General features: G+C 29.6%; 2 protein-coding genes across 3 annotated transcripts in view; one reads left to right on the top strand and one right to left on the bottom strand.

The window, feature by feature from the left end:
• Positions 1-5,815, top strand: part of LOC100868799 (tRNA dimethylallyltransferase) — a 117,319-nt gene extending 111,504 nt beyond the window's left edge. The window contains exons 6-9 of the mRNA XM_012486194.3: positions 4,490-4,586; positions 5,056-5,169; positions 5,283-5,468; positions 5,559-5,815. Coding sequence (XP_012341648.2) covers positions 4,490-4,586; positions 5,056-5,169; positions 5,283-5,468; positions 5,559-5,678 — 517 coding nt within the window. The 3' untranslated portion in view covers positions 5,679-5,815. The remainder of the gene's footprint in view (positions 1-4,489; positions 4,587-5,055; positions 5,170-5,282; positions 5,469-5,558) is intronic.
• Positions 5,816-8,408: 2,593 nt separating this feature from the next.
• On the bottom strand, positions 8,409-23,328 carry LOC100868573 (uncharacterized). Of its 2 annotated transcripts, XM_003693424.4 has the most exons (7): positions 23,008-23,328; positions 18,125-18,487; positions 17,489-17,609; positions 16,069-16,244; positions 14,066-14,155; positions 10,346-10,437; positions 8,409-9,772 (listed from the first exon to the last, which is right to left on the bottom strand). In XM_003693424.4, the coding sequence occupies exons 1-6, from the start codon at positions 23,066-23,068 to the stop codon at positions 10,346-10,348; spliced, it is 903 nt and encodes a 300-aa protein (XP_003693472.1). In that variant the 5' UTR covers positions 23,069-23,328; the 3' UTR covers positions 8,409-9,772. The 2 variants fall into 2 exon arrangements, with proteins under 2 accessions (XP_003693472.1, XP_012341649.1); XM_012486195.3 differs by lacking the exon at positions 14,066-14,155 and having other exon boundaries at positions 23,008-23,325.
• Positions 23,329-27,939: the final 4,611 nt, after the last annotated feature.

Raw genomic sequence — 27,939 nt, 5'->3', positions numbered from 1 at the left:
ATATATATAAAAAAAAAAAAAAACGATTCGACATATCGTTGGGTTATGTAAAAGTAGCGAAATGATATGCACGAATCAATCGTGTGAAGTGACGCGTGTAAAATTTCATTCGTGGTAATGCAAAAAATTTATCGAGCAGATCTGTAGCAATCGATCGAGTAGCAATTTCTATTCAACCGGATGGGGCTCCCAGGGGAAACAAATTAATTTTTATCGTGTATAACGCATATTAACTACGGCCAAGTTAACTTTCGCCATTATATTGCGCAATGTTCTATACCGTGGCGCGTATTCATGAAATGATCCTTCTTTCCTTCCATTCTTACAATTGAAATTATAATTTGAACGTTTAAAATAATTCAGCGAGAATAATTTTTGCGTAAGAGGCGAATAACAATTGTGATAAAATATAAAACTTCTCGATACGATCTTTCATTCTCTGAAATTAATTGGACAATTTGTTACACGGCTGTTGTTTTTATAATTGTTTTCAAGAAGATACAGAAGATTGCATTTCGAAAATATTTTTTTCTCTCTCTCATAAAATTAACATGTATAATATCGTTCAACGTTTAATAAACATTTATCTTTATGATGATATTTTTTTTTTTATAAAGAATCGTTTATTTTCTTACGTATCTGAATTAATTAATTCACAGATCGAAACTGTGCTCCAAGGATTTACAAGAAAAATATAATTCTAATATAAATCTAATTTAATGTAAAACAAATTGATTCCGTATTTGATTAAGTTTCCTTCAACGATTTTAATCTACTTAAAAGTTTATAGACCCGTGGAAAAAACTTTTCTTTTCAAATTTGAGAAGTAATCCAAGTTAACAAATTATAGTTGTTCGATGTTATCCACTTAAATTAAATTTCCAATTTGAAATAAAGTGTTTCTTATTTATCCAGTTTATAAAATAATGATAATAAAAAAAAAAGTCACCATTTAAGTTATCACGCATAATCTTTATCCAAGAAGAAAAAAATATTTTGAAATCATTGCTCGAATAAAAAAAGCTTACATGCACAGTCACAATATTTACAAAAGGAAAAGAAGTTAATTGGGAATTGAATTTGACACACTTTCGAATCCTTGCACCAATACCAACATTGTGACTTGGGGAAAGGATAACGATGCAGCCAATCAACATTTCACGTGATACGATATATCGTAAGAAGTTCATAACTCCCTGCGTGAAACAAGTAAACGATATTTACGACCGCCTGGCAACAAGTAGCAAAAATAGTTGATACCAGTGTGTATGCATTCTCGATAATCATTACTGTCACCCGTCGTTATCTTAATTACCTGTGCCACTACCACCACTGCCCTGTATTAGTTGTCATTATCACTGCACACCTGCCATTGGCATCAGAATATATTATTATTATTACCTGTTGCAATACTATATTGCCGCATTTTTTTTTTTTATTTCCATCCCGCGAGAGATTGAATTGATTTTATCATTAATTTCAAGCTTTGTTAATGACATCCATAATCGCTGTAGATAATTGTGATCATGCTTAGAATCAATGTGCAATTGATTCGTGGAAAATTGGCGCGATATCTTTGGATGGGCGAGGCGAGAAAACGAGGAGAGACAGAGAGAGAGAGAGAGAGAGAGAGAGAGAGGTGTTAACGAGACTTGTTGCAAAAAAGTTAATGGGGTTTTAAATGGGTTTAAAAGTTAATGTATGAGTATATCGATGTGTCACGATGTTGGTCAATTTGCATTTATTTTAAGAGATTTACTACGGCTGAAAGATTCCAATTGGTTGCCGCTTGTTAATTATATTAACGAGATATAATGAGCTTTTCGAAATTTATCGGATTATCGCACGAGCGTATTGTATTGTGCATATGTAAGATAGGATTTTTATTAAATTTTTGGAAGTATAGTTAAATATTTATCGAGTATAGTTTCTGCTTATGATTTATTATGCTTGTTATCGAGATTTTTTAGAAATAAAAGTTAAGTTGTACAGGTTAAATGTAATTTCATGGTTGATAAATTAGTAGGATTTTATGAAAAATTTTTTTTGAACGAGGAATTTAATTAACTACTACCTCTATTTTTATTATATTATCACAGAGATAAAAATATCAGTGGATATTTTTGACAAGTGGAAAGAGAGAATTTGATAAACTATTAGTTTTATTATCTTCTTTCTATTCTTTTTTAATTATCTTCAATCTTATCAACGGATCTAAGATTTAATCAATGGCAAGAAATTAAATAACTAGTTAAATTAATTACGTGATCATTAAGAAATTAATTTGAACTTATGTGACTTAAATATCACGTACGTGTATCGTTTCGTTATTATGTCGATCATAGCAAACATTCATTAAGAAATTTTTTAAATGGCATTTTCTTTTTAATTGAAAGAAGAAAACGATCCAAAGAATTTTTTTTTATCGAAACAAGATCACTGTAATTAAATATTATAATAATATGATGGAAGGAAAATTAAACTCGAAAAAGAATAAACTTTTCATTTTATTTTTTCCAATGTAACCATTAATCTTTCATCGTAACATACCTGCTTCCTATACATTTTTAGCGTCAAAGAAGGTAGCTGGATATCGTATTTTCAACAGACACATTGTAGTGCAATAAAAAATGATGTTAACTCGTCTTCTGATGATCATTTAAAATACAGATTTCGCGGACTCTCATTAAATATTGACTACTCGAAAATGATGTATCGTGTGTCCTTGTAAATATCTTTTTTGCGTGCGTTTCTCTAAAAAAGAAAACGTATCGAAACGAAAAGATTGTTAAAATAACGTTGTTATCAACGTTGAAACCGTTCTTTTTAATTTCAGCAGTATATCAAGTTGTAAAGATCATAGGGTGTTAATTAAAAAAACTATGATTTGCATCTGCTCGTACGAGAGAGATATTATATAATTTGATGTCTTGATATCACTCTTAGGATCAAGAATGATAATTTTACGATGATGACAGATCGGAATTTTCAAACTTGACAAATAAGTACATTTGCGAATGACAATGTAATAACAAAATCGTTTTCGACCATCTTCTTTTTTTGTTTCAATATTATTGAAATTTAAAAAAAATTCAACTCGTGCATGCAACAAAATATAAATTTTATTTTCTGTCGGAAATTTTTCCTTTAATAAATAAAATATTACACGCTCGTATAAATATTTCAGAAATTCATAAATTCATTTTTCATGTCGTATTTGGCCATATATATCCAACTACGTCAATACCCATTTAAAATTCTATTGTATTCTTGATAAATACTGTTTATCACTGTTATTTTATCGTCGATAGTTCAACGTTTCAACGAAAATAAAGTACAAAATGTAATTAAGAAAAATAATTCTTATCCGCAAGAATCAACTTATCTATAAAATTTAATCGACCATACTTATCTCTATTTAAAAAAAAAAAAAAAAAGAAAAAATTCTAACTAGCGTGTTATATCACTCACAAGTTCCCCGTATTAAAAATCGCAATATTATTATTAACATCGATCACAATCTGAAATCGATCGATCTGGAACAATTACGAACACACATTCGAATGAAAAGAATTCTCATTATCAGATATTAGAAAACATCACGAGCACGAATTTAAATCGTGATCTTAACCGTACGAGACAAGACTTTTTGATTTGGCTGCCCCGTTGACACCCATAGAGAGAGCACGATTGTGCACGTGCACACCCACACCGCCACAACCAGATTCAGATTTCTACTCGGCAGGTACATATTTGGCATTGACACGTGTGCGAGCAAGTGAGCCTTTTCCCGCCACGTAAGCTCGGCCTCGCTTCGCCCCGTTATCACTATCAACCCGTGATAAGATGGTTGTAAAATGCAGTCACTTGCGAGCCGTGACACGATCGCCACAGAACGTGATCTCGAGACGTGTTGTTCAAAAGACGATGGAACGAGCCCTTCACGCTTATCTAAAATTCCACCTTCGAAATTCTTCCTTTCCTCAATTTTTTTTTTTTTTTTTTATCAGCGATGGAGTTTCTTGAATATAATATCGGGGTTGATCGCAGTCTGATGAGTTGTCTATTTTAGGACCGAATGTTGATTTCGTTGGTTGCGCTTAATTAATGAGAAGTCTTAGTAAGTTGCACTTGTCGATGATGATATTTCTTATATTTTTATATTGGTAAAAGTTTTGATTAGCTGGATGTTTTCGAGATCGTTAAGATACTTATATATTATTATACTTGAATTACAAATCGTATTGTAAAATTTGGATTAATAATGGATTACGACGATATGGCTTATTAATAGAAAATAATTGTAGTGTTATCAAAGGAGAAAATATATTTCGTAAATGTCGATTATAATATACATATTTTGATATCAATATAAGAAAGGAAAAAATATTGTACAAATGATTATGACAGGTTGTTCGAGAATAAAATAAAATGGACGGGAACGATTTGAAATAGATTTGAATAAATTATTTATTTTTGTTTATTTCAGATCAATCGATTATACGAAAGGCATTTTTCAAAGTATCGGGTTCAAAGAGTTTCATGATTACCTTGTGTTGCCAGAAGAAGAGAAGGGAGAGAAAAAGGTGAGAGCAGTAAATGGTCGGTGAAGAAGCGAAGATAGATGTATGGATTTTTTACCTAGTTTCAAGTTCTCGTTGAATGTGTTACAATTTGAAGATAAGGATGATAAATTAATTTTCTTTTCTTTTCTTTTTCCTTTTATTTTTTATATCTGCTTGTCTATTATGAGTTTTGCCAGGTGAAAGAATCTTTTGATTGAATTATTTGAATTTTCATTTTTCCCCCTATTAATTATATCTAACAGATTACAATTTTCGAATTTCAGATGAATAGAGATCAAAATTGATATTAATTTTGAAATTGGTAGAAATATAATTATCGTCTGTGGATGGAAAGATTTGGTGCAATGAGTTTTGATGAAGGAAATATAATACGTTTCTTTCCACTACTAATTTTATGTCAAAATGTCAATCAATAATTATATTAATATACATATATATTGATATATATAAATAAATGTTTCATTTATAGGGACAAGAATTATTGCAAAGGGGTATTGATGACCTAAAAATGGTTACGAAGAGGTATGCGAAAAAACAGCAAAAATGGATTATGAATCGTCTACTTCGTCGCAGTGACAGACAAGTACAAAGTGTTCTAAGTGTTATCTAATAAATAGTTTGTCTATTAGTTTTAGTAATATTTTTTATCTTCATAACATAAAATTATTTTGTATTTTAATTTAAAAATGATTGTAGGTACCACCAATTTATGCATTAGATTCTACTAATGTGAACCAATGGGACAGTTGTGTATATGAACCAGCTGTGGCAATAATCGAGGCTGTGCTAAGAGGAGAAAAACCTGAACAAAAACCTTTGAACGAATCGGTGGAGAATAAAAAATTCAGTGATAGTAGCAACGAGGAAAGACAATATTGTGATGTAAATTTTTATATTGAATTTTTAATCCTTTAGTATTGGTTTATATTTGGATTTATATTAGAATTAAAAATTTCATTTTTTCCCTGATAGATTTGCGATAGGATATTTATTGGAGAATTTCAATGGAATATTCATCTAAAAAGCATAAAGCATAAAAGGACTGTAAAAAGGAAAAAAAGATTGGAGACACCAAAACAGGTAGAAAATTGAAAATAAAGTCTGATATATCATTATGCGTGATTCCTATGTTTTAATGTTATAAAATAATATATTTATAAAATAATTTTATAATATAAAATATTTTATGAATATATTTTATATTTTTAAATAAAGAAATGTTAAATATTTGTTTACCTGTTTATTTATATTTTTGCTTTTTTGATTAATATTTTCAAGCAAATATTTTTTAATAATATAATATAGGAAATTGATTATTTTCTTATTTTCTGGTAAGTAGATTTTTATTAATAAAGTGAAATAAAATAATAAGATGTTCTTAAAAAGTTGAGAACATCATTATGATATATAAGAAATTAAATATATTAAAATATTTATAAAATATATATACGATATAAAAAATATAAAAATATATATAATATATATATATATATGCTACATATAAAAATTATTCAAATTATATATTTAACATTTATTGCATATTTTTATATCTCATACATTATAATTTTGAAAAACAAATAATGAAAATATATTCATTTTACATTTCACATTTAGTCTATAATCGTGCGAAGAAAGCACGTGTTCTAGACAAGGAGAGCAAATAATAGAAAAAGGATAGAGATAGGGTAAAACTACTGACATCAGCGCCATCTGCAGAGTGCCGCAAATGAAACTCGAAAAGGAAGGATAGAAGATAATAAAACAAAGATAGAGATAAAGAATTAATCATTAGCGCCATCTATTGAGTGTTGAAAATATTTCCTTAAAAAGTCGCTCGAGAGATGGCGCTGATACTCATTTCTTGCTCTTCTTTATCTTTATAGTGAGTAGTTAACTTTGCATTCGAGAGATGGCGCCATATATTCAATTCTTGCTCTATCTTCTATTAAATAGTTATTTTTACACTCGAGAGATGGCGCCACATACACAATTTTTATTCTCTTTATCCTTCTCTCACTATTTTCTGTCCTTTTTTTACGTGTTTCATTTGCGGCACTCTGAAGATGGCGCTGATTTCAATATTTTTATCCTATCTCTATCCTTCTCTTACTTATTGCTCTCCTTGTCTAGACTTACTCTTCGCAATTTATACCTTTAAAAGATGAACTTTAATTTTTAAACTTTTTTTCAGATTAATTTTATTATCTTGATTAATCTTTTGCTTATTTTATTTATTAAAAATCTTAATACATCTATTTTTATATGTAAGTACGAAATTTTATACATGATTATTTTAATATATTTATATGTTATTTATCTATTTCATACATATATTTACATTTTTAGATATCGTAAGAATACATATAAATTTTTTTTTCTATATATCGTAGAAAATGTATATATATTAATTTATAAATATTAAAGAAATATGTTTTATATACATATGTTAATAATTACAAACATAAATCAAATGTTTAAATAAAAATTATATTAAAATGAAAATCAAATATTCCAAAATAAATGCAATAAAGGTAAAATAAACAGAAGAAGTATGAAATTAAACAAAATGCGTTTGTTAACATTTTTATTCGACTTTTTAAATATTACAGAAAATATCACTAAAACATCATTAAAATATTAGAAAATCGAAGAATGAGGAATTACGAGAATTCTTTATAATAAAAAGCAGATGAAATAAAAATTTATTATTGAATTTATTATTGAAGAATCACATCATATTTCCTCCCTTTAAAATAAATCCTTGAGAAGGATTTGATATTAACAAAAAAAAAAAAAAAAAAAAAAAGAAATAAAAGTAGCATCAAAACATGACAAGCAAAAACCACTTCAAAAATATGAATTAATTAAAAGAAAAAAAACGTTAATAATTAAGAATATCAAACTGTTAATATCAAACAAAGCAAATACTAAGACAACTATTATTCATGTGTGAAAACATTACAAAAATATAAACCTGATTTCTTAAAAGCTATTATATAATTGAAGAGAGAAATTATCAGCTATCCTATTAATTCGAGGTACGCATTATATTCATATTTCTGATATTATCCCTCTAAAATAAGTTTGATTCGCTTATATATTTTTATTTATTTATTTTTTTTTTAAGTATATCTTGTTTTTAAATTATTATTATTTTTTTTTATATTTTCTTTTATTAGCGTAGCGAAGAAGGTGAATGTTAATTATCGATTTTTTTATATCGAACATCTTTTTTTAGAACTCAATGTTTCGTGGAACATTCAATGATATAGGTACACCATCCCTTTGGTATAGAAATATATTTCATTTTACAAATATGAAAAATTTTTTTCTTTCTCTAAAAAGCATAGCTAGAAATTAATTATACTATAATTTAATTTAATTATAATACACAATCCTTTCCTCTTTCATCTTTTCCTTATCTTCTCTGATAGACTTCTCATCTTTAAAGGACTAGAAATGTTACAGAAATTTTATTTACAATTATAACGCCTATCATAATTTTTTTTTCTTTCTTTCTTTTTCGTTCAGCGTTATTTTCGCTTCGTGTGCATTCAGTTTTGTGAACAATGAAATTCAATTAAACAACAAAAGATTTAATATAATATATTCTTGCTTCTGAATGTATAAGAGAATTTTTTTTTTTTAATACTAATTTTAATTCTAATAAGCAAGTTTCAATGTTAGTCACAATTGAAAGTGAAAATTTCTTTTTCGAAAAAAAAAACACTGGAACAATCCATCTATAATATTAAAATTAAAATTAGTATTAAATAACTTGAATAATTTAATATACACGTATAAATAAAATCAATAATGATATAATTTTTCCAAAAGTATCTATATAATTTCAATAATTACAAAAAATAAGTCTGAAATTAATCAGTTACATTGATTTAGCGTTAACATTGATTTTTCCAAAAATTGGCTAATGTTTTTTCACGTGTTATATACAAAATTAAACTTAATTTTATTAGTCACGAACTTTGGTACACATTCTTATTTTTATTTATCTTTGCTTTGTTTTATTTTATCACATACCTTTCTCTGAACATAAATTCACAAAGCTCAATGAAAATAGCAATTAAATATTTCATTAAACGTAAATTCATTACTCTTTGGATGGCAATTAATATGATAGAAATAGAAATCTTCTGTATTCAAAATTGCTCTAATTTATTATTTAAATTTTAAATTATTTTCTTCGTCAGAATATATATTTTTAATTTTCACATCGTTTTGAGTTCAGGAAACATATATAATATAAATAACACGTATAATAAATCGTTTGCAATATCATATTATAGAGACTGTACAATTCGTTTTCCTGAGCTAAGATACTAGAATCTATCCTTCTTTCTTAAATACAATCGAACCTCGATCTATTGACATTCTTTTTTCTTCTTCTGTCTCTCTAATTAATAATTCCTTCCTAAATCAATTATTTGTCATTTTTTAAAATTGATATTTTATCCCAATATTCAAAATTCCTATTTATCCAAACTTCGTTCAAAAAATCAAGGTTCCATCGTATTAATCATAATCCTCGCATGTTTTTGCACTTATTTATATACACATATCAAAATAATTACACATATAATCACTTATCTTTTTCTCTTTTGCATGTTTCATCATCGTTTCTTTATATTTATACACATATATTACACATCTTGTACCTATATCATATTTAAAGTTTCATACTATTTTATTCATTTAAACAATGTATATATATATATATATTATAAATCTGATATAACACCGAAGAGACATAACAAACAGAATCTACAATCATGACTCGAATTATATTACGATCAAATCTTATTTACAAAGTCATATCGAATATTTGTCTATAAAATTTTTTTATCTTTTCTTCTTCTCTTATTTCTCGATCAACGTGTATCTAATATCTTTGGTTTTCCTTTAAATCGTGCTCAATCACGACAACTAGAATTTCATTAAGAATACAAATAAAAAAGAACACTCTAAACAGCACATTACATCTTATCTTGTTAATGTATTGTGTACCTATGTACGCGTGTGAATAGTTATAAACTTTCCAGCGTGAACTTTGACACTTGGCTCTGTCTGTATTTTGTGAAACAACATTTAACGTAGGCACACCGTGTTTATCAATAAGTATCTTAGGCGTAGTACAAATGATTCTGATAATTCTGAATCCTTTAAACCTGAAAACAAATATTTCAATAATAATGAATTTATTAGATCGATGAATTTATGCAGGATATGTATATACGAAATAAAAATATATTTATAATTTTAAAATTACGAAATACTTGAGCAATTTGGAATTTAAATTAGAAAAAAAAAAAAGAAAAAATTATATTTGATATTTAAATGACAGTTTATCAAGGGAACATATTTATGCAGAAAAGATTTTCAAAGCGAAAGTCGGAAAGATTTGTTACGTTTATAAATATGTAAATTGATTCCTTTTAATTAATTACTTTGAAGGAAAAAGTCTTTGAAAATATTGTGCAAACGATTTTCAAAGTTTGTTAAAGGAGTTTGTCAAATTGGAATAACGAAGTTGGCAGATCATTAAAATATAAAAGATAAAATGGAAATTATTTGGATTACATGTATCCAACTTTGAAAAAAGTTATTAACTCTTTGATGCTTTATTCAAGGTATGTAAACTAAATCAATGTAAAATATATCATATCATGTGAATATAGTTGAACTAAAATACAAAAATTATTCTGAAAAATATTAATTTAAGTAAATATTAATTTACTTACCTAATTAAACGGTTGAAGATAATTGAATATGATGATTAGTGGCATAATGGCATAATGCAGAATATTAATTGACAATTGACCAGACAGATTTCCTGTAACGAAATCATCGTAATTTAATATCAGAAGAAAGTATACATGTTCATTAATTAATTTTAACAATGTTCGAAATATATTTTCAGTATGTTTTTCTAATTATTATTATATATATACTAATGATATTAAAAAGCTAACAATTTATCAATTTCAGATTCCAGATTCTTTTAGAATTGCGAACGTCATATAATTAAATTATTTATTTACTTGTTAAACTTCCTTTTCATTTAAGAATTTAAAATTAATCAACACCGGTGTCTTCTATCTTGCGCACTAATAATATTATACTTTTCTTTGTACGAAAATTATCTCGATTCATTTTTATACAAGATAAAAATCTAATTATTATTAAACGTTTACTTCATTTTTTAAATTCAAGAGATTTCGCAACGATAGAGAAATTGGGTCGAAAGGCCACACAATTCATAAGGCATCAAGTGTCTTACAAATGTCAAAGGTGCATAATTCTAAGCTATCTGAGAATTCCTCTTTTAAATTTCACAAAGAACATCCCTCCAGTTCCTTCCTCCTTTTACGATCGATAACAGCATACTTTTTTTTCAATACTTTTCAATATCATTTCGAAATCGTCTCGTTAAAACTCGATAAACGTATCGATAATTTTCCATTAAATTGGAAAATATACAGTACAGTATTTCTTCCAGAAATTTTAATCGAATATCATTCCGTTTACGATCAAAAGTTTACGATGGCACATAACATCGTTTCACGTTATTTTAAGTCACGGATCGCTAATGTAAACTGCATGTTTTTAAATTAGAGGAGTTTCTTCTTTTCTCACCCCAGCATCAACGGAAAGGGTTTCCATTAGCAGTAAGAATTAACTCCCTTCCACGGCTAATTACTTTCTTATTTGTGAACTTTCTTCTTTTATCTATCGTTTCCTCCATTAACTTAAGAAACGGTTTCATTGCTCGAAACTTTTTCCCATTGGCCGATTTAATCGTTTGCCAAGAAGAGAGAGAAAGAGAGAGAGGGGTGAAGAGAAGGGATGATTGTAAGAATGGAAAAGAACAGGAGCAGGATAGGATACAGGATGCTTCAAAAGAATGCCAAAAGTGGATAGATGGAAAGAGAAGATGTAACAACGATATACTTTAATATATTTAAAAAATATATTAAAAAGATGAATAGAGATAGAGAGAGATAGTGTTATGAAGAAAAGATGAATGTAACAGTAGTGAAGAAAGCTTCGAAAGAATGTAAAAAGGTAGAGAAGGAGAGAGAGAGAGATTGAAAAAAGATGAATGTAATACTATGTTTCAAAAGAATGTCAAGGATGGATGAATAAAGAGAGGGAGGAAGGGAGAAGGAAAGGAACGGATATAACGGAGTGGTATAAGATGTTTCAAAAATGGGCGAACGTAAAATTTAATCGTTGATGAAAGAAGTTTTGAGATGAGAATAAGGATCTTTTCGATAATGTTCGATTTAATCGTCGGATGGAAGTTTGTTCCGCAATAAAGATATACCTTGGAAAGTTCGGTTAAGTTAATGGAAGAAATTTTCCATGAGGGAAAGGGTGTTATGTATGGGGACATGTTAGTTCGAACAATTTAATAATAATCTTCAATGAAAGTTAGTTTTCCGGAAAAGTTCTTTTCCCTATTTTCAAATGCACTTTGCATTCCTTGTTGAACGTTCAAATGAATAAATAAATTTTGAATAAATTTCTGATGATTCGTTTATCCTAATATTGAATTTTGAAAAATTCATTTACATTTACATTTACATTTAAAATTAATTTTCCTCATGCTTGAATATTTATTTTTGATAAAGCTAGCGTGTTCATCGTTCGAATTTGTACAAATATTAATTTCGATGGAATATTTATGAAGAGATGTATAGTTTCCATTATAAAGCATATAATAATAAAATTGTAAACACTTGATGTTTGTTTATTTATCCGATGCTAGGAATTGTGCGTGTATTCTTTGTATATCATATGCAAATATTGGTTATTTTGCTAGAGCAAGCCGGCATAGTTAGCATATCAATATTTTGTACAGCAATGTTAATCCTTAAAAGCAATTTATCATGGATGAAATTACCCGAAATACTATTTTTATTTAAGTTTCATTGACGATAAAACTTTTAAGGGTTAATACATAAATACAAAATGTCTCAAAAGAAACATCAAAGTGCAATAAAGTGCAGATGCCAGAAGCAAATTTGTTCAAAATTCGAAGTTGTATCAAGTTTTTTGAATTGAAAAGAAATTCACGTGTAATAATATCTGTATACATACAGAAGTTGTTAATTCTTTGTATATTCTATGATTTAAAATAAGACGAAAATCAAGAATATTTATTCACTATTACTTATTCACGGTTGAAAATCGATTAGAATATCTATGAATATGAGCAAACATAGAGAAATTACGATATTGAATATTAATATTCGATAATTATGTAAAGATTTAGAATAGCTATTAAATCCATTAAAAATTATCAATTACGTCATTAATAAGATCATAAAAATAATTTTTTTTTCAGAATTATCATCGTATAATTTATCTTAAAGCTCGATTAAAATTAGATAAAATTTAAATCGGTATAACATCAAAGATATTGGTTTTTAATTAACGAGTGAAAGATCATTAGAAGCGCGGAACTTTACCCTTTGAAACGCTTTTTGATTTATCTCGATACGACTTCTAGTTCCCGAGATATCGTCGTGTAAAGAAAAAGGTAATTTTTGATCGTTTACTATCTCTATCTTTGTCGTTTATCCGGATCTCTCGCACGTATCTTGTCTCACTGACCTATCCCAAACTCCAGACGAGTGACAGACGCGATTCCTGGAAGTAGTAGACATTTCCAGGAAGAAATGTAGGTCACTGGGTCGCGGGCCCATTCATAAATTCCACGCTTTAAAGCGTTACTTTGAATCCTTATATCTCGGCAACCGATTGAAATATTGAGATAATTCAAAAAGTGACTTCAATGGTATACTCTCCTCTGTGTTTTGAATAGGTTTTGACGAGCAGATTTTTAATTTCATTTCATCTTTTTTTTAAATGAAATTTCATTCGTGATTTTGCGTGATTGAAATATATAATTGTATATTTTACATATTATTTGAATTTTATAAAGAAATTCTTTTCTTTATAAAAATTTTATAAAAATTCTCGTCTTATTTGATAGAATCTCTTTGATATCAGATTAATAAATTACAAACATATTATTAAATGTATACAATAAACATTAAAAATGAAAATTACTTCAATAAATTTAAATACAAAGATAGAATAAATTTAATTTTCATTAATTCTCGAATTTTAAAAATTCATTGTATCCTTTTTAGAACTTTTCAATGTTTTATTAATTTTAGAATTTTACATTGAACAGAGTTTCGTCAATACACGTGAATCTCTTTTGAATTTGATTCGATTAGCCTCGAACCGAGTCAAGAGAGAAAAATCAGAGAAATCAGATCATTTAAAGATTGTTTAAAGCAGTTTTCAAATGTTCACCAGCAAATTCAGGAATTTGGAATCCTATATGCAAGAAAAACAATACCATCAATCTTGTCAAAGTTTCCAATTTTTATAAAGAATGGCTTATGGTGGTGATGCGAATAAGAAGAGAAATTTACAAGCCTTACCACCACCATTGCCAGGCTCTGAGTCGTTTAACGTTTGGGTCTCCATTTTGTGCAGCAGCTTCGTTGTAGCAGTTGAAGTAGTAGGCGGCCCTGCACAATAAACACCACATATCGCGTCCATCAAGTAGTAAGCATATATCCCTCTATCAATGTAGTTAAAGTGTTAGAAACAGAGGCAGCCAATTATTTTTAGTCTATTAGTTAGTTTGACAGTATTTTTGTATGAATGCTTTCTTTGTTAGGAAAAAGCACAGCGATAATTTTAAATTTTTATGTCTCTAAATTGGTTGATTTATTTTGAAATTCAATTTTGAGAAGCAAATTAAAAAGAAAGATCGAAGAATGAAGGAATAGAAAGTGAAAGTAAGAAAAGGACAAATTATGATTTTATATGATAGATTTGTTTGTAAATTGTTTTATATGATGAAGATTATAAAATGTTGAAATCTGTGATTGTTTGAAAATGAAAATGATAATAAATATTGAAATATATGTATAATTTTATTTCTGGATATTTATAGAATATCGATATATGTTAAATAAAAATATATATGTATATAGGAAATATATATGAAATATTCAGATGATCAATGAGTCATTTTGTTTATTTTTCAATCGATCACATTTAATTTATTGCATTGGTGCTTATTGCTTGTTGTACAGAACAGAGACATATACACTTACAATTACGTACGCGAGCCAAGGCGATTCGATTTTAAACATTTCAGATACGTTTAGATGTTACATACATTGACAAGAGTTACATTAAACATTCAATACATTTATAAATTAATATCATATTTTTAGTAGCAAAGCATTGCAATACTTACTTCAGAGGAAGTTGTTGCAGGAAGTCGGTAGTAGAAGCTATGTAATTATTTTTAGCATAGTAGCTACAAATTGTTAGAAAAGCTCGTTTATCATATCTTTGTTTATATCTATAAATAATTACTTACTAAAATTGTTAAAAATCGTTCTTAAAATAATTTCTTTCAAAAGATGATATTAATATCTTTGCTTTAATATAAATTTATTTGATAAAAGTGAAGTTTTGCAGAAAAAAGAGAAAATTAATAATTTCATTTTAACTCTATCTTTTTTTTTTTTTACAAATTATCACGTATTCATCTCAAATATAATTTCGAAAAACTTAAAAACAAGGTTAAACTAAAGCAATTTAAAACCACTAAGCAAATTTATCCAGATTATAAAAGCAAACAACTCTACCTGGTAAATATTTACATCGCGAAACACGAATAAATCGAGTCCCGTTAAAGGGTTAACATCAATCAATATCCAAGAGTTAAGAAAATAAAACATCGTTAATTCGAGAGCTGCATTTTCTTTTTAATCCCAACTTTAATAACGAGCTATTCCTTTTTCTTTTTTTTTTTCCTCTAACCCTTCCTTATAACTGTAACTATGAAGAGATCAAAAGTAAAACGCTTTCGATACAGAGGAAGATAGAGAAATAGAAATAGAAACGAAGATGCAATCAATTATAAAAGTCTTCACACACTCTGTATTCAATTAACAAACTGTATCATTAAAATTAATAATAATTCTATTTTATATGAAACTTTGTGGATATGTACAATGTATAATAGATTATATATATAACGATTTTCTTTTTTATTAAGATAATATTATTTTGAAGAGAAGAAATCAATTCTCAAATTTTCAAAATAAAACTTTATAATATATAAAATGCTCCGATCTATTATTTTTGTTTTTTTTTTTGTAAAAAGAAAAAAAATAAAAAGATAAATCAAAAATAGGAATAAAAAAATCGAAAATTTAAAAGATGAAAATTTTTTGAATAGACTTTCGGACAGAATTCTTTTTAAAAAGAAAGAAAAAAGTTATCTAAAATTTACCATGCACAACAATTTTTATTAAAACAATATTTTCCGAATTGGGTGAAATTTCTCATAAGATAATGCGCTGAAGACTTTTACGGTTAATTGTGGATAGGATAGATTAAAATATACGTTTATACTAACTGGGATAGTAGACGGTTTCGTGGGAAACGTTGTAGTTCGCCTCTGGTATATGGAGCAAGCATGAGATAGTTGTTATATCCGGTAACTCTTCGTCCAGAAAGGTCGTTCGTGATAAAACGTCGTACAGTCCATCGACACGCTGTATAATATCGAACGTTTGATTTTCCGGGACACCCCTGCAACAGAAGCGAAATTATCACGGCCACGTTCCAACTTGAAATATCATGCAATACGTCGGCTGAACGAGCATTAGCATGGTAATGTTATTTCGAAGACGCATGTGTAATTTTACCTTGAAATTGGGAAATACGAGGGATCGTCTGTAATAATGTTTGATCATTGTGAAATGATCAAAGTATGTTGTGAATGGTATAGTTAGGAATAAATAATAGGAATGGTTTTGTTGATTTTGTAGTGGAAATTTTTATCGTTGAAATGGTTGAAATTTAGGAAGAAGTTTTATAAATAAGATTTTTTGAGCAAAAATTTTTTTAATTGAAAAGAGAATTTAAAATTTGGAAAATCATAGAATTTTATTTTTAGTTTGTTACAAATTTTAAATATTAAATATTAAATAAGTTCTAAATTATTCTAAAAATATATATTTTAGACAAATTACGGATAAATTATGGAGAATTTATCGTATTTGAAAGAGATTAAAAGTTGAAATTACTGTTATTATATATAATTTTGAAGATACGAAATGATGCGTAATTTAAAGATTAACTTAAAGTTTAAAAAAAACGTATTGCGTATTACTTATATAACTTAAACACGTGCCAATGTCATCTAAAAGATAAAATAATTATAATAATCGATATTTTATTTCGAAGGTTGAAAATTTCAAAGAATATTTAAAATAATGACGATATTTATTTAATATAATTTAACTTTTGCTTTGTTTCTATATATGATTCTTCCATGTATTTCGAGTTTATTATTACAATCTGACAATTTTCTTTGTTATCGTTAAAAAGTTTCTTGTGTTAAGATAAGAAAATACTTATTTTTTTACTTTATTTCGACGTTTTTATCATTTATAAATTTTCCATACCAGTTTTCGTTTTAAGTAATGTGATAAAATATTTTTTCTAGAAAATATTAAACAATAGAATTTGTTAAAATTTATCCTCTAATATATTATTTATTTATTAAAAAGATTAGAATATTATACAAAATATTATAAATAATTTATGTCTTTTTATATTTAAACGAGTTTTAAAAAATAAATAAATATACATTGAAGTTAAAAATTAATTAGAATCTTAATTAATCTTTCTAAACTAAAATTATACAATGTTTCGTGTACAAACAATTAATTCGTTAATAATGAAAAAGTTTTTATCAAGATCTAAAAATATCTAAAAAATAGAGTAGTTTGCTGTATACAGTTAAAAAGCTTGTTGAAGTAAATACTTACTCGATGGATATGTTAAGGGTAGGTTGTGGATATAGTCCTTCCGCCAAGCATGTTATCTCCACCCCATCCTTATCATCTATAGTTTTCTTCGTATATATAAGATCGAACTTTTTCTCTGTTGCTGGAACAAACGAATTATTAATTTATTTAATACAAGACTTTTTAAAAAATAAAATTTCAATTTTTATTATTTTTAAAGTTTCAATCAGTACATACAATGAAAAACACTTATTTCTAATGGAAAAAAAAAAATTAATTTAAAACCTATTACCATTTTCCATTATAAAAAAACTTTCAAAGTGTTAAAACTATTATTTTTCCTCCCTGAACATATTTTTAACACAAATTTAACTATAAATACTTTACATTACTCCATTCCATTTAAGAGAAACATTACTCTAAATAAACAAATCCTTCCGTACTCATTTATTTTTTCCACAATTGATATACAAATCAAAGGCATGCACAAACAGAAAAAAAAAAACGAGAACGAAGAAAAAAAGCCAAAGAAGAAAAAAATTGCACAACCACGCTAATAAGAAATTGGACCATTACATTTTATTCGCTATTATAAATCAGCGTTAAAAGTCAATGGCAATTAATTATTCAGTCAAATTGGAAGCAGAATATACTCACAATATACGATCATGGATCCGCTAGCGGATTTCTCGTCCGCAAACGTGGATATGACGCACCTGTACTCTCCGCTAAGTTCGATATCGGGGTTATTTAATTTTATAGCTCGATACATTGTGTACGGATCGTCGCTGGCAGGGTAGTTCAGTTCGACATAGTTCGACAACGTATCGCCGGCCAGAGGTTTCCTACCGTATATCCATTGATAGGCCACTTCATCCGTGTTAAAGAACCATTTTACGACTAATCCTTTGCTCGGCGTGTCCTCGAGATCATAATCGCAATCCAGGATCACATGATCGGTATCGTTGGCTTTCACCATCGACGGTATGGTGACGTTTTTTATCACGAGTTGCCAGCATTCTGAAGAATACCGAAAAAGAACAGTAGTGACAAGGAAGGAAAAAAAAAAAGAAAAGGGGATGTGGACTGCGGAGGATCGATTTACGAGGGAGGGCGAAAGAACGATCCTTTCCTTTTATTCCTATTCTTCGTGCTGAGAGTATTGAAAAAGGGATATGTGGGTAGATACTCGAGTCTGGCTAAGGCATTGATCGGGTTAGGATCCAGAAAAATTTGTAATTTTCGAGTATTGGAAAATGATGCGCGAGAATTCGGTAAATTTCGATAAATATCGTTCGAAATTTTGAATTCTAAGACTTATATTCCCCTCTTTTCCACATTATTGAAAAATAGGAAAGTTTAGGAAACTCGTCCTAATTCTGGAAAATGTCGGGATTTCTGAGAATATCGAGAATCTAAATTCTAACACCATTCCAGAGAATTTTGGACATTATTGGAAAACTCGAAAGTTTCGGGAACGCGTCCTGATTCCAAAAAATTTCAGGATTGTCAGCAATGTTGGGGATTCTAAATTCTAGAAACATTCTAAGAAATTCCAAATATTCTCAGCAATCCCGAATTATTGGGAAATTCGAAAGTTTCGAGATATTTTTTTAAAAATTTCCATTTCCATTTCTGGAAAAAATATTCATATTTCCATCTTATCCCTGATTCTATCATTGTCGAATACTCGTGATTTACATGGAACAAAAATTCCAGGAAGGGCCAAAATTTATAATCGAATAATGGTCAGGAATACGAAAAGTTTGTAAATGACACAAGTTGTTTTCTAAACGATAAAGCAATGTAGCTTAAGGAATTCCCTTGACAAAGAACTTCGGCAATCTCATTTTAGTGGAATGAAGATTAAGAAGAGTAATACAGTTGATAACAAAAATATATATTACAAAGTTTATTCGACTGGTCGAATAACAATGTTTCTAAACAACTTGTGCTCTATTAAGCGTAATATAACAAATTTTCTGCCGGAAAATCGCAATAGAATCGAGGACAGGCACACAGTGATCCAGTGACACACAGGACAGTTTCAATGCTGCGACGTAACGGCTACGGTGTAATTTAAAATTCCTCCGCTTCTATTAAAGGTGATCATCTCCAATAAGTGCGGTAACGCGTACTACAATACCTCAGTTGTGACACGAATTAACGTGTGCACTTTTTTTGTTATCAATAAAATTAAAACGTAATTACGAATATATAATTGAATGAAAGATTTCGCTTTAAAATTGATTTTATTAATTATAAAATGTTTGTGTGTTATATAGGTTATTGGAGTATCGCGACTTCAAAGGTTTTTTTTTTTTTTTTTAATTCTGAACGATTTTATTCAATGAAAATTTATTTTTATCGAATATTTTGATAAATACAATTTTTCTTTACTTTTATCTTTTTTGCAGCATAGAGGGATAATGAAGGATTAAATAAATTTTCAAATAAGAGTTAAAGTTAAAAATTGTAAAAGTATTTCTTAGAAAATCTAATTGCTAACTAATTTGTTAATTGCTATTTTACATTCTCCATAGGATTTAAGTATTCAAAAGCTAATAAGTCGAATAACGAGTTAATCCGTTATTTGATAGATTGAATTATATATAGGCCTATAATATTAATCTGTTAATCTGATATTTATGCAAAATTTAAATGCAGAAAAATCTAAAGAATGCACATGATGTGCAGAAAACCACAACATATTCAAAGTGTAATAAACTTCATTTTATTTAATTCATCAAAATTGTATTATTTCATTGAATAAGTTTTAATTGCAACAAACGATTCAAAGAAAGAAGATTTGAAAGAAATCTATCGTAATTGAGGAATACGAGAGAAATAATAAAAATAGAAATGAAATAATTTATGAAAACTACGTAAAATCTACGTTTGCAAATATGTGTTAATAGTTTATGAACCAATTTCGATTACGATTCATCGATGACACATGTTCTAAAAATTTTCGATGAATGCTTAAAAATAACCGAGTTCGTTTATACATTCATTTTAAATGTCTGACAGTTGAAAATATAATTTGCTTTTTTATATTACACATGCCAGTTGGCACCGTCTACCATCCAGTATCATATTAACTGTATAAAGTTACCTGTGATGTAAGAAGAAACAATGCAAAACGAAACTGAAATAAATTCAAACTTGATCAAAGCTGTAATGATTAATATAAGTTTCTTTCATTTCTTTTTTATCAATGATATAATTATATCATTGTAATTAATTACTGAATTAATTGACTACTTATTCTCCGTAATTGTAAGTATAATTATAAGTAATTATACATTCAATAAGGAAGTAATTTTTTTTAAATTCAAATTTCTAAAATCCTTGGACAATAGCTCAATTTGCATTTCAAGGAAGTGTTTAATCCAGTTGCTATTGCTGGACGTGTAAATTACGCGTTTACGTGCACTTAGTAAAACAATGGCGACATGTACTTCAAAAGCGATTAACAGTGACTTGAATCTAATAACTTTGTAAGACCAAAGTTCCTACTGGATAAACTAATAAACAAAGTAATTCCAAAGTGATGTATCTTTGTTACAATGTTTAACTGTTGCAATATTATATGGTATTAATGTACAAAACGGGACACGCAATTAGAATCATTTCACATTATTACAAAGATACTCTCAAAGCTGAAAATCTTCTTAACCCGATTCTATTTCTATTATCACAAAAAATTCACTTCATTCATAAGTTTTCTAACTAGATCCTTAGTAATCTAACCTAGATCCTTTATGTCTGCAATTATTTCACTGTTCTAGCCTCTCAAAAAAAAAAAAAAATCTCGAAAAATTCTAAGTAATTGAAGTTTCCACCTCGTTATAGAACAATCGCTCGTTGAATCAAATACTTAAGAGATTTATAAGAAATTCAAGAATGAAATTTTGCTCCAGATATAAATTCAAAAGTTATCTAAAGAATTACACAAAGAAAATGTGGCGATTTCAACTAAATAACTCGACATATAACATTTATTTTCCAATTTAAAATACGTATTGTATCATTTTTAAAGAGGATCGTTCCAAATCAATGCTTTACCGTGCACGAGCCCTCGAGCGGTCGTGTCTATCAGCACGTGATTCACGATGAATGGAAACCCCGCATAAAGGGGAACGATTCTAAGGAAAGAAAAAAAAAAAGAAAGAAAGAAAGAAAAAGAAATACGGACAGCGCTCCACTTCCGCGCACCTTGCACCCTTCCAATGATAAAGTTAAATTGTAGGTATATAAGGAAGAGAGAGAAGAGAGAAAAAACGTATTGAATAAGTAAAATGATAGTTAATAAGAATCTGTATGAAGAATCGTGTACTGGTGAAAAGAACGGTTTCGTTTTTTGGAATGTTTTTCCACCATTAATCTGTTCAAGAAGAAACCATACAAAATTATCTTCGAATTCGTTTCGAATCGAATGAGAAATGAAAATATAAAACGAGCTCGATAATTATAGCGAAAAATTTCAAGCTTACACGTCAATACTCGTCTATTTTTATATCTCTTTAACCGTGCCACGTGATTACAGATTAAACGTGTACTAAAATTCTTTTTCCACTGAGAAATACATAATTGAGGAATCAACAAGGAGAAAAATTCGATCGAGCCAATAATCTATTCTCGCATTTAAAAATATTCAAAACAAAAATCTCATTGATAAAATTTTTCCGAAAAACGAAGGTGAAAACACGAGACGAAGAAAACTTGCTACTCTTGCTTTCCCTTTTCGCATTCCCCGTTTCTATTTCCAAAACCCATCGAATTAGATTGCCTTGATGGAAATGAGGGCGCGAGAGCCATGACAGCATCGCTGTTTCGAATGCGAAACGCGGGCCGAAAACGACGCGATGAACAGAGAAGAGGACTGGCACGCTCGGATCGGTGAACTGTGGGTCCGCTTAAAAATAGCTTCGAAAGCAACGTGGTAAAGCTCGGTGGAACGATGTGTGCCAAGGATACGGTCGTGGTGTCGCAGAATGTCGGAATTTCGCTCCTTCTATTGCGCAGCGAGGTTCGCAAACTTTTTCCCCTTTTTTCCCAAACAAAAAAAGCTCGAAAGCTTTAAAACACTTTCGATGCAGTCGTGTGCAAACGTATATCATTTGGTAGGGAAAACGGAAATGAAAGGGGGAAGGAAAGGGGCACAGCGTTCGAGTTCGTTTGTCGCGAGGAGATAAAGCACGTGGCTATGCCGCGTGCATAAACACCGGCAAAAAGACGTCCATGGGATCGCGCGGGACCCCCACGAAAACTCGTAACCGGAAGCAATTTCGTATCGGCCAACTGTATTGGCCACCTGCGGTCCTTCCATTGGACAGCGCGAAATTGGACATGGTGCACATGAACATGTAGCTATTATATCATGTTAATCGTGCATTCGTTTGTTCCGTGGATACATCGTTACGATGATAAACTGGTCTTAGGTATCGATGGGTGAAGTTGGAGATTGTATTTGATGAATCGATGAGTATGACTCTATGGAATCTAATTAATTGTAAATAAAAGGGTTGCGCACCGACCTTGAATGCATCCTAGCAGAAAGAAACTGCAGAGGAGCCAGCATCGTAACATCGTATTCATGGTCCGCTCGCACTTGACACTTTACTCACGACTATCTTTTCGTTGAGTAATCGATCTTCGTTCATATCACGACATTTACACACGATGTCGACACGTAGTAGTAACTCTCGTTACTTCGGGAATTCTTTGAAAATTGATAGCGATCGTATCGATGTATATCGGGAGGAAGAAAATAAAGAACTGTGCGAGCCGGCGAATTTTGGTACGAAAATTCGACCACTACGAACCTTCCACAAGGACCAACGAAAACAAACTGAGCCACTGTTCCGCTATCCGAGTTCGTATCCGCCGGACTCCCTCCTTCCGGCCCGCGCCATCCGCCAGCGCCATCATATCTGCACTCTATACAGGGTGTCAATATATTTATGGGACGACTTTGGAAAATCACAAAAATCGATAGAAAAAGATCGATTTACTTATTAAGTTACGAGTTATTTATTAAGCGAATTGAAGTTCGTTCTAAACAGAATGAGATAGAATAAAATGGGGGGTGTAACGAAGATGGAGATATCTCGTTTCGTCTTACACAAATATAAATTGCTCCTAATTTGATCGATAAATCTCTGGTGTATATTTTTATGTGCACCAACTTTTGCGTGGTTGTTCTGTCCTCCAGAATAAATCGAGTGAAATGTAGCATGAATATATATTAACACCCTGTATATCCAAGACCTATTCATTATCACGGCGAATCCCACCCTAACCGTTTCCATTCGAAACTCCAGCTGACGCTTCCGACAACCCATCTGCATAGTCTTTCTCGCTCATTTTTCCATCGACACGATCGTTTCACCTCGTTTTCTGTGGCCCTTTAAACCCCTTTTTTAACCGACTTTATCGAGCACTACCGATGCGGTTGGCCGAAGTCATAAGCCCCTTCTCGTGCCGGCTTATTCCTACGTACGTGTCAATTTATCATGCTTTTTAAATTATCGCGCCACACAGGATCACCCTCTTCCTCTCTTTCTCATTCCCTTTTTTTTTTCTAGACCGATCTTGCTATCTCCGCGCACGAGAGAAACGATGGTTTGTACTGCTACCCCAACCAATAAGTTCTAGGTTCATCGAACAATTTGATATCGATACCGAATTTCCTGTGATTCTCTGCTTTTACGAAAGGAAATCTGTATGGCTTTCGTGATACCTGTCAGCTTGATTATTAAGGGGATCGATAATAATGGATTCGATGTATACAGTTGTTTGCGGTTGTCTTTAATTGTTTGTGGTTTAAACGAATTTTTTTTTTGGTCAATCGATTATATTTCAAGAAGAGTAGAATATTTTTAATTGTATTTACATCTTATTTTATTTCTTGTGATTGGATATCACATATTGTTACTAATACGTTTAGAATTTAGAATTTTTATGATCATTATATTTATTTATTTTTTAAATGAAAGTATTTGAATGGACGAGTTGCCAAATTTAAATAATCAGTATATATACTAATTTAAAATTGTCGATATTAGCAGATGTTGGTAAAAATGATAATGTAATAAGACCAGTAAATTGTGATTACAAAAGGCAATGGGTTCTTCTAATTGAGAAAATTAGAATAATAATGGCGATCAAAATTATCCTTAAAATATTGCAACTTTATTTATTCATTTATAATTTTTGGTTCTATTATGACTTTTAACATTAAAATTATAATTTTTTTTAAGTATTATTCGAAATTGTAAAAAGGATTGGTTTAATAAAGTTAATTAGATAAAATTTCTTTCTATGTATAAATCAAGAAATTGATGAAAAAGACAAAGTTTTAATGTTGTTATTTGCAGTTACTATTGGATTAATTTGGTTCACGCAATACGCCATAATTAGTACTGACATTATCATAACTAGGGTTGTTAAGGCAAGTAAACTACCGTCCAATTCCTACAGAATAAGCGGATTGTTAGTTATGTGTAATCATGCTCGTAAAATTAATCAGAATCTACGCAGTAATGTAGGAAAATCTAGTACACGAAAATGGTATGACCTAGAATAGTATTAATAGACTATCATAAACTAATATCTCGACAAACTTCTCTATCTTTATTTCGTTCTGCTTACTTTATAAAGATTATTCAAATAATTTTTTGACTATTTTCCTGAAATGAGTCTTTTGAGAGAAATTCTTTTCTCGTTACTTTTGCATTTAAATGCAATTATTGAAAATAATTTATTTCATAAAACGATTATTGTGAATAGCAGCACCATCTGGTGCAAGTAATTGGTACTAGGAACTATTGGTACTACTTCTGCAGGTTGGTGCAGAAAAATTTTCTATAAAAATTTCCTAGTTTATGTTGAAGAAATTACTAAATAATTATTACAAAATGAAGATTGTGACGAAGAATAAAATTTTAAGAAAAGTAGTTTTAAATTTAAATGAGAAAAAAAGTATGAGAAAAAAATTCTCATCGATTGAAGACTGAAATACCAACAAGTTTGTGAAACAACTGCAATACCGTCAGTGGCCATATTGTATTCTACTTAAAGATCAAAGTTACTTACCATACGCAACATCCTATTTCATATCGCTTGTGGATTGGCAGTATAGATACCTCCACTGTTATTTCTACTATACTTAATCCTTAAATTCCTAGGATTAAAGAGGTTGGTGTTAGGGATAAATGAGTCTACAAACGAAAACTTGTAGAATCGATTCTGCGTAACGATGTTTTATTCAGTTAAGAATTGATTGAACAAATTCTATTGATGAAAACTTTGAAATTCGATGGAATTTTTACTAATATGTTAAAATTTGATAAAATATTATATATAAAACTATTAAAAATTATAAATTGATTTAAAAACTGCTTAATAATAATTAAACTTATTTAACTGTTCGAGATTAATCAAACAAATATTATAGATTTTTTTTAATTTTTCGATATTTGCAATCGAACATTATTATGTCATTTATATAAAACATGCAAAACATACGTAACATTAAGCTCAATGAAAGTTATATATTTGCACAAAATTCCTCAATCTAATTTCTCTTATTTTCATATCAATCCATAGTACAATAGCATAAATTTTTTTTTATGTTCAATCTCAAACAACGATGGATATTAAATCGTTATTTTTCTCTCGAAAGATTTCATCAATATAGATGATCGCATGAAACAAAATGAACAAGACGCACGCAATGTGTTCGATTCCCACGTAATCAAATACTGTTCCTACCGGCGTTCTTATTCTTCAAGGTAGAAAGTGATTCCACGGAGGATTGAAGTTCGAGATGTCGGAGGTAATCTTCCGAATTGGTACGATCTTTAGGGATTCGATGAAAGGGTATTGGCACAATTACTGTCACCATGACGTAGCTATTCTGCGGACGTAGCTATTGCGTTCTTTCCATTCTTTCCCTTGCAATCATGCCATTCGAACTATCTAAAGATTCTTTTAATCACATGTCTGGATTATTATTTTTCTTTGTTATTAGTTCAATATTAAGTTTGTGATTTTGTCTTCTTTGGCGATATAAATATATAGATATTGCTCGTTTCAAGTCGCTCATTGTTACACATAACTATATACTTTTATGATAAAAATAAAATTATTCTTAAAGTACTAAATTCAGATTATTTTACGCTTCTTATGATTCTTTTATGTTTATCCTTATTATTGGATCTTGATAATTCCAGTTGTTAAATATTGCAATCTTTAACTTTGTAAATTATATATACTGTATAAATCGTATAATTCAAGCTTAATGATGAAATGTAATATTCATTTATTCTTTTGTTTGATTAGTATCATGATGATGAATGTTCACTCTATTATATTGAACTAACTTCCTGAAAAGGATCATTTTAATAAAAACTGTAACTTGAATCTTCAAATTCTCCAATATTTTCTTCCACAACAATAGTGAAGAAAAAAACAATACAGCAAGGCCAAAAAAAAGTCGATTTTTCCAAATATTTACCATAGAATACCTTCTCTTTAACTTTCTCAGGCACGCTACAAGACTTCAAAAGCACCATTGCAAATACTTTCGAAGCATTATATTAAAAGACGCAGAATTTCTTCGACAAATTTTAACCTCTTTTAGAATAATTCCAACTTAAAAATCAAACGATCTGATCCTGACAGGAGACAAGATGTCAAAAACACCTCGAATTTGTTATTTCGACTTCGAGCGCACAAGAAGAAGGGATTGTTATTAATCCCTAAATATAAATCACGCTAGGAAAGCACGGCTAGTAATGTATTACTACGCACAGCATCCTCATTTCTTTTCGAAACAATCGTCCCCGTTTATTACCGCAAACCTGTCCGACCGAGAATTCCCACGGGGAGATTCGCTGACTCGCCACCGCCGGGATCTGAACGCGACGGCGTTTTACGTTACGTGAGAAAATCGGCGTGGAAGATTGCACGCGGGGAAATTAGATAGTGGCGTAATAAGAAAAGTAAGGGAACTCGTTAGCTGGCTGACAACACCGCGCGCCCCGACCCGTGTTCCTGCCACACGCGGTTTTAATTACTACATTCTAATAGAAATTCGTTTATTCGTTTTAATTGGTCGTTTTAAGGCCAGTTTGGTTTCGGCGCGCCACCTCTCTTCGAGGAAAAAATTACCATAGGCTGGTGAGAAATTGGAAAGGGATGGATAAGGAGGAGTGGAAATTTATTAAAAAAAAAAAAAAAAAAAAATGGGAAGGAAAACAAGGAGTAACGGGGAAGTAATTAAAAATAATTGGGGGAGAGGGGTTCGGGTTGGGAATTCGTAACGAGCGTGTGTACGGATATGTGTGTGTGTGTGTGTACAAATATAGATGGGATTCGTTTCTCGTTCGTGTGTGTTCTTTTTTTTTTTTTTACACGCGTACTCCAATTTTAAAACCTTTTCATCTCGACGATTTGTTCCGCGA

The sequence above is a fragment of the Apis florea genome, unplaced genomic scaffold (genome assembly GCF_048593485.1).
Source record: "Apis florea isolate Af1SG1 unplaced genomic scaffold, ASM4859348v1 contig_3391_pilon, whole genome shotgun sequence".
Lineage (NCBI taxonomy): Eukaryota > Metazoa > Arthropoda > Insecta > Hymenoptera > Apidae > Apis > Apis florea.
This window is presented reverse-complemented; position numbering and strand designations above follow the sequence as displayed.

What these genes read in the sequence shown, in the direction of transcription:
- LOC100868573 (XM_003693424.4), bottom strand. Translation starts at nt 23,068, where the DNA reads ATGAATACGATGTTACGATGCTGGCTCCTCTGCAGTTTCTTTCTGCTA. An exon ending in ACCCTTAACATATCCATCGA is followed by an intron (nt 16,245 to 17,488) that starts GTAAGTATTTAC and finishes CTTCTGTTGCAG; the next exon opens with GGGTGTCCCGGAAAATCAAA. An exon ending in AGAGCCTGGCAATGGTGGTG is followed by an intron (nt 10,438 to 14,065) that starts GTAAGGCTTGTA and finishes ATTTCGTTACAG; the next exon opens with GAAATCTGTCTGGTCAATTG.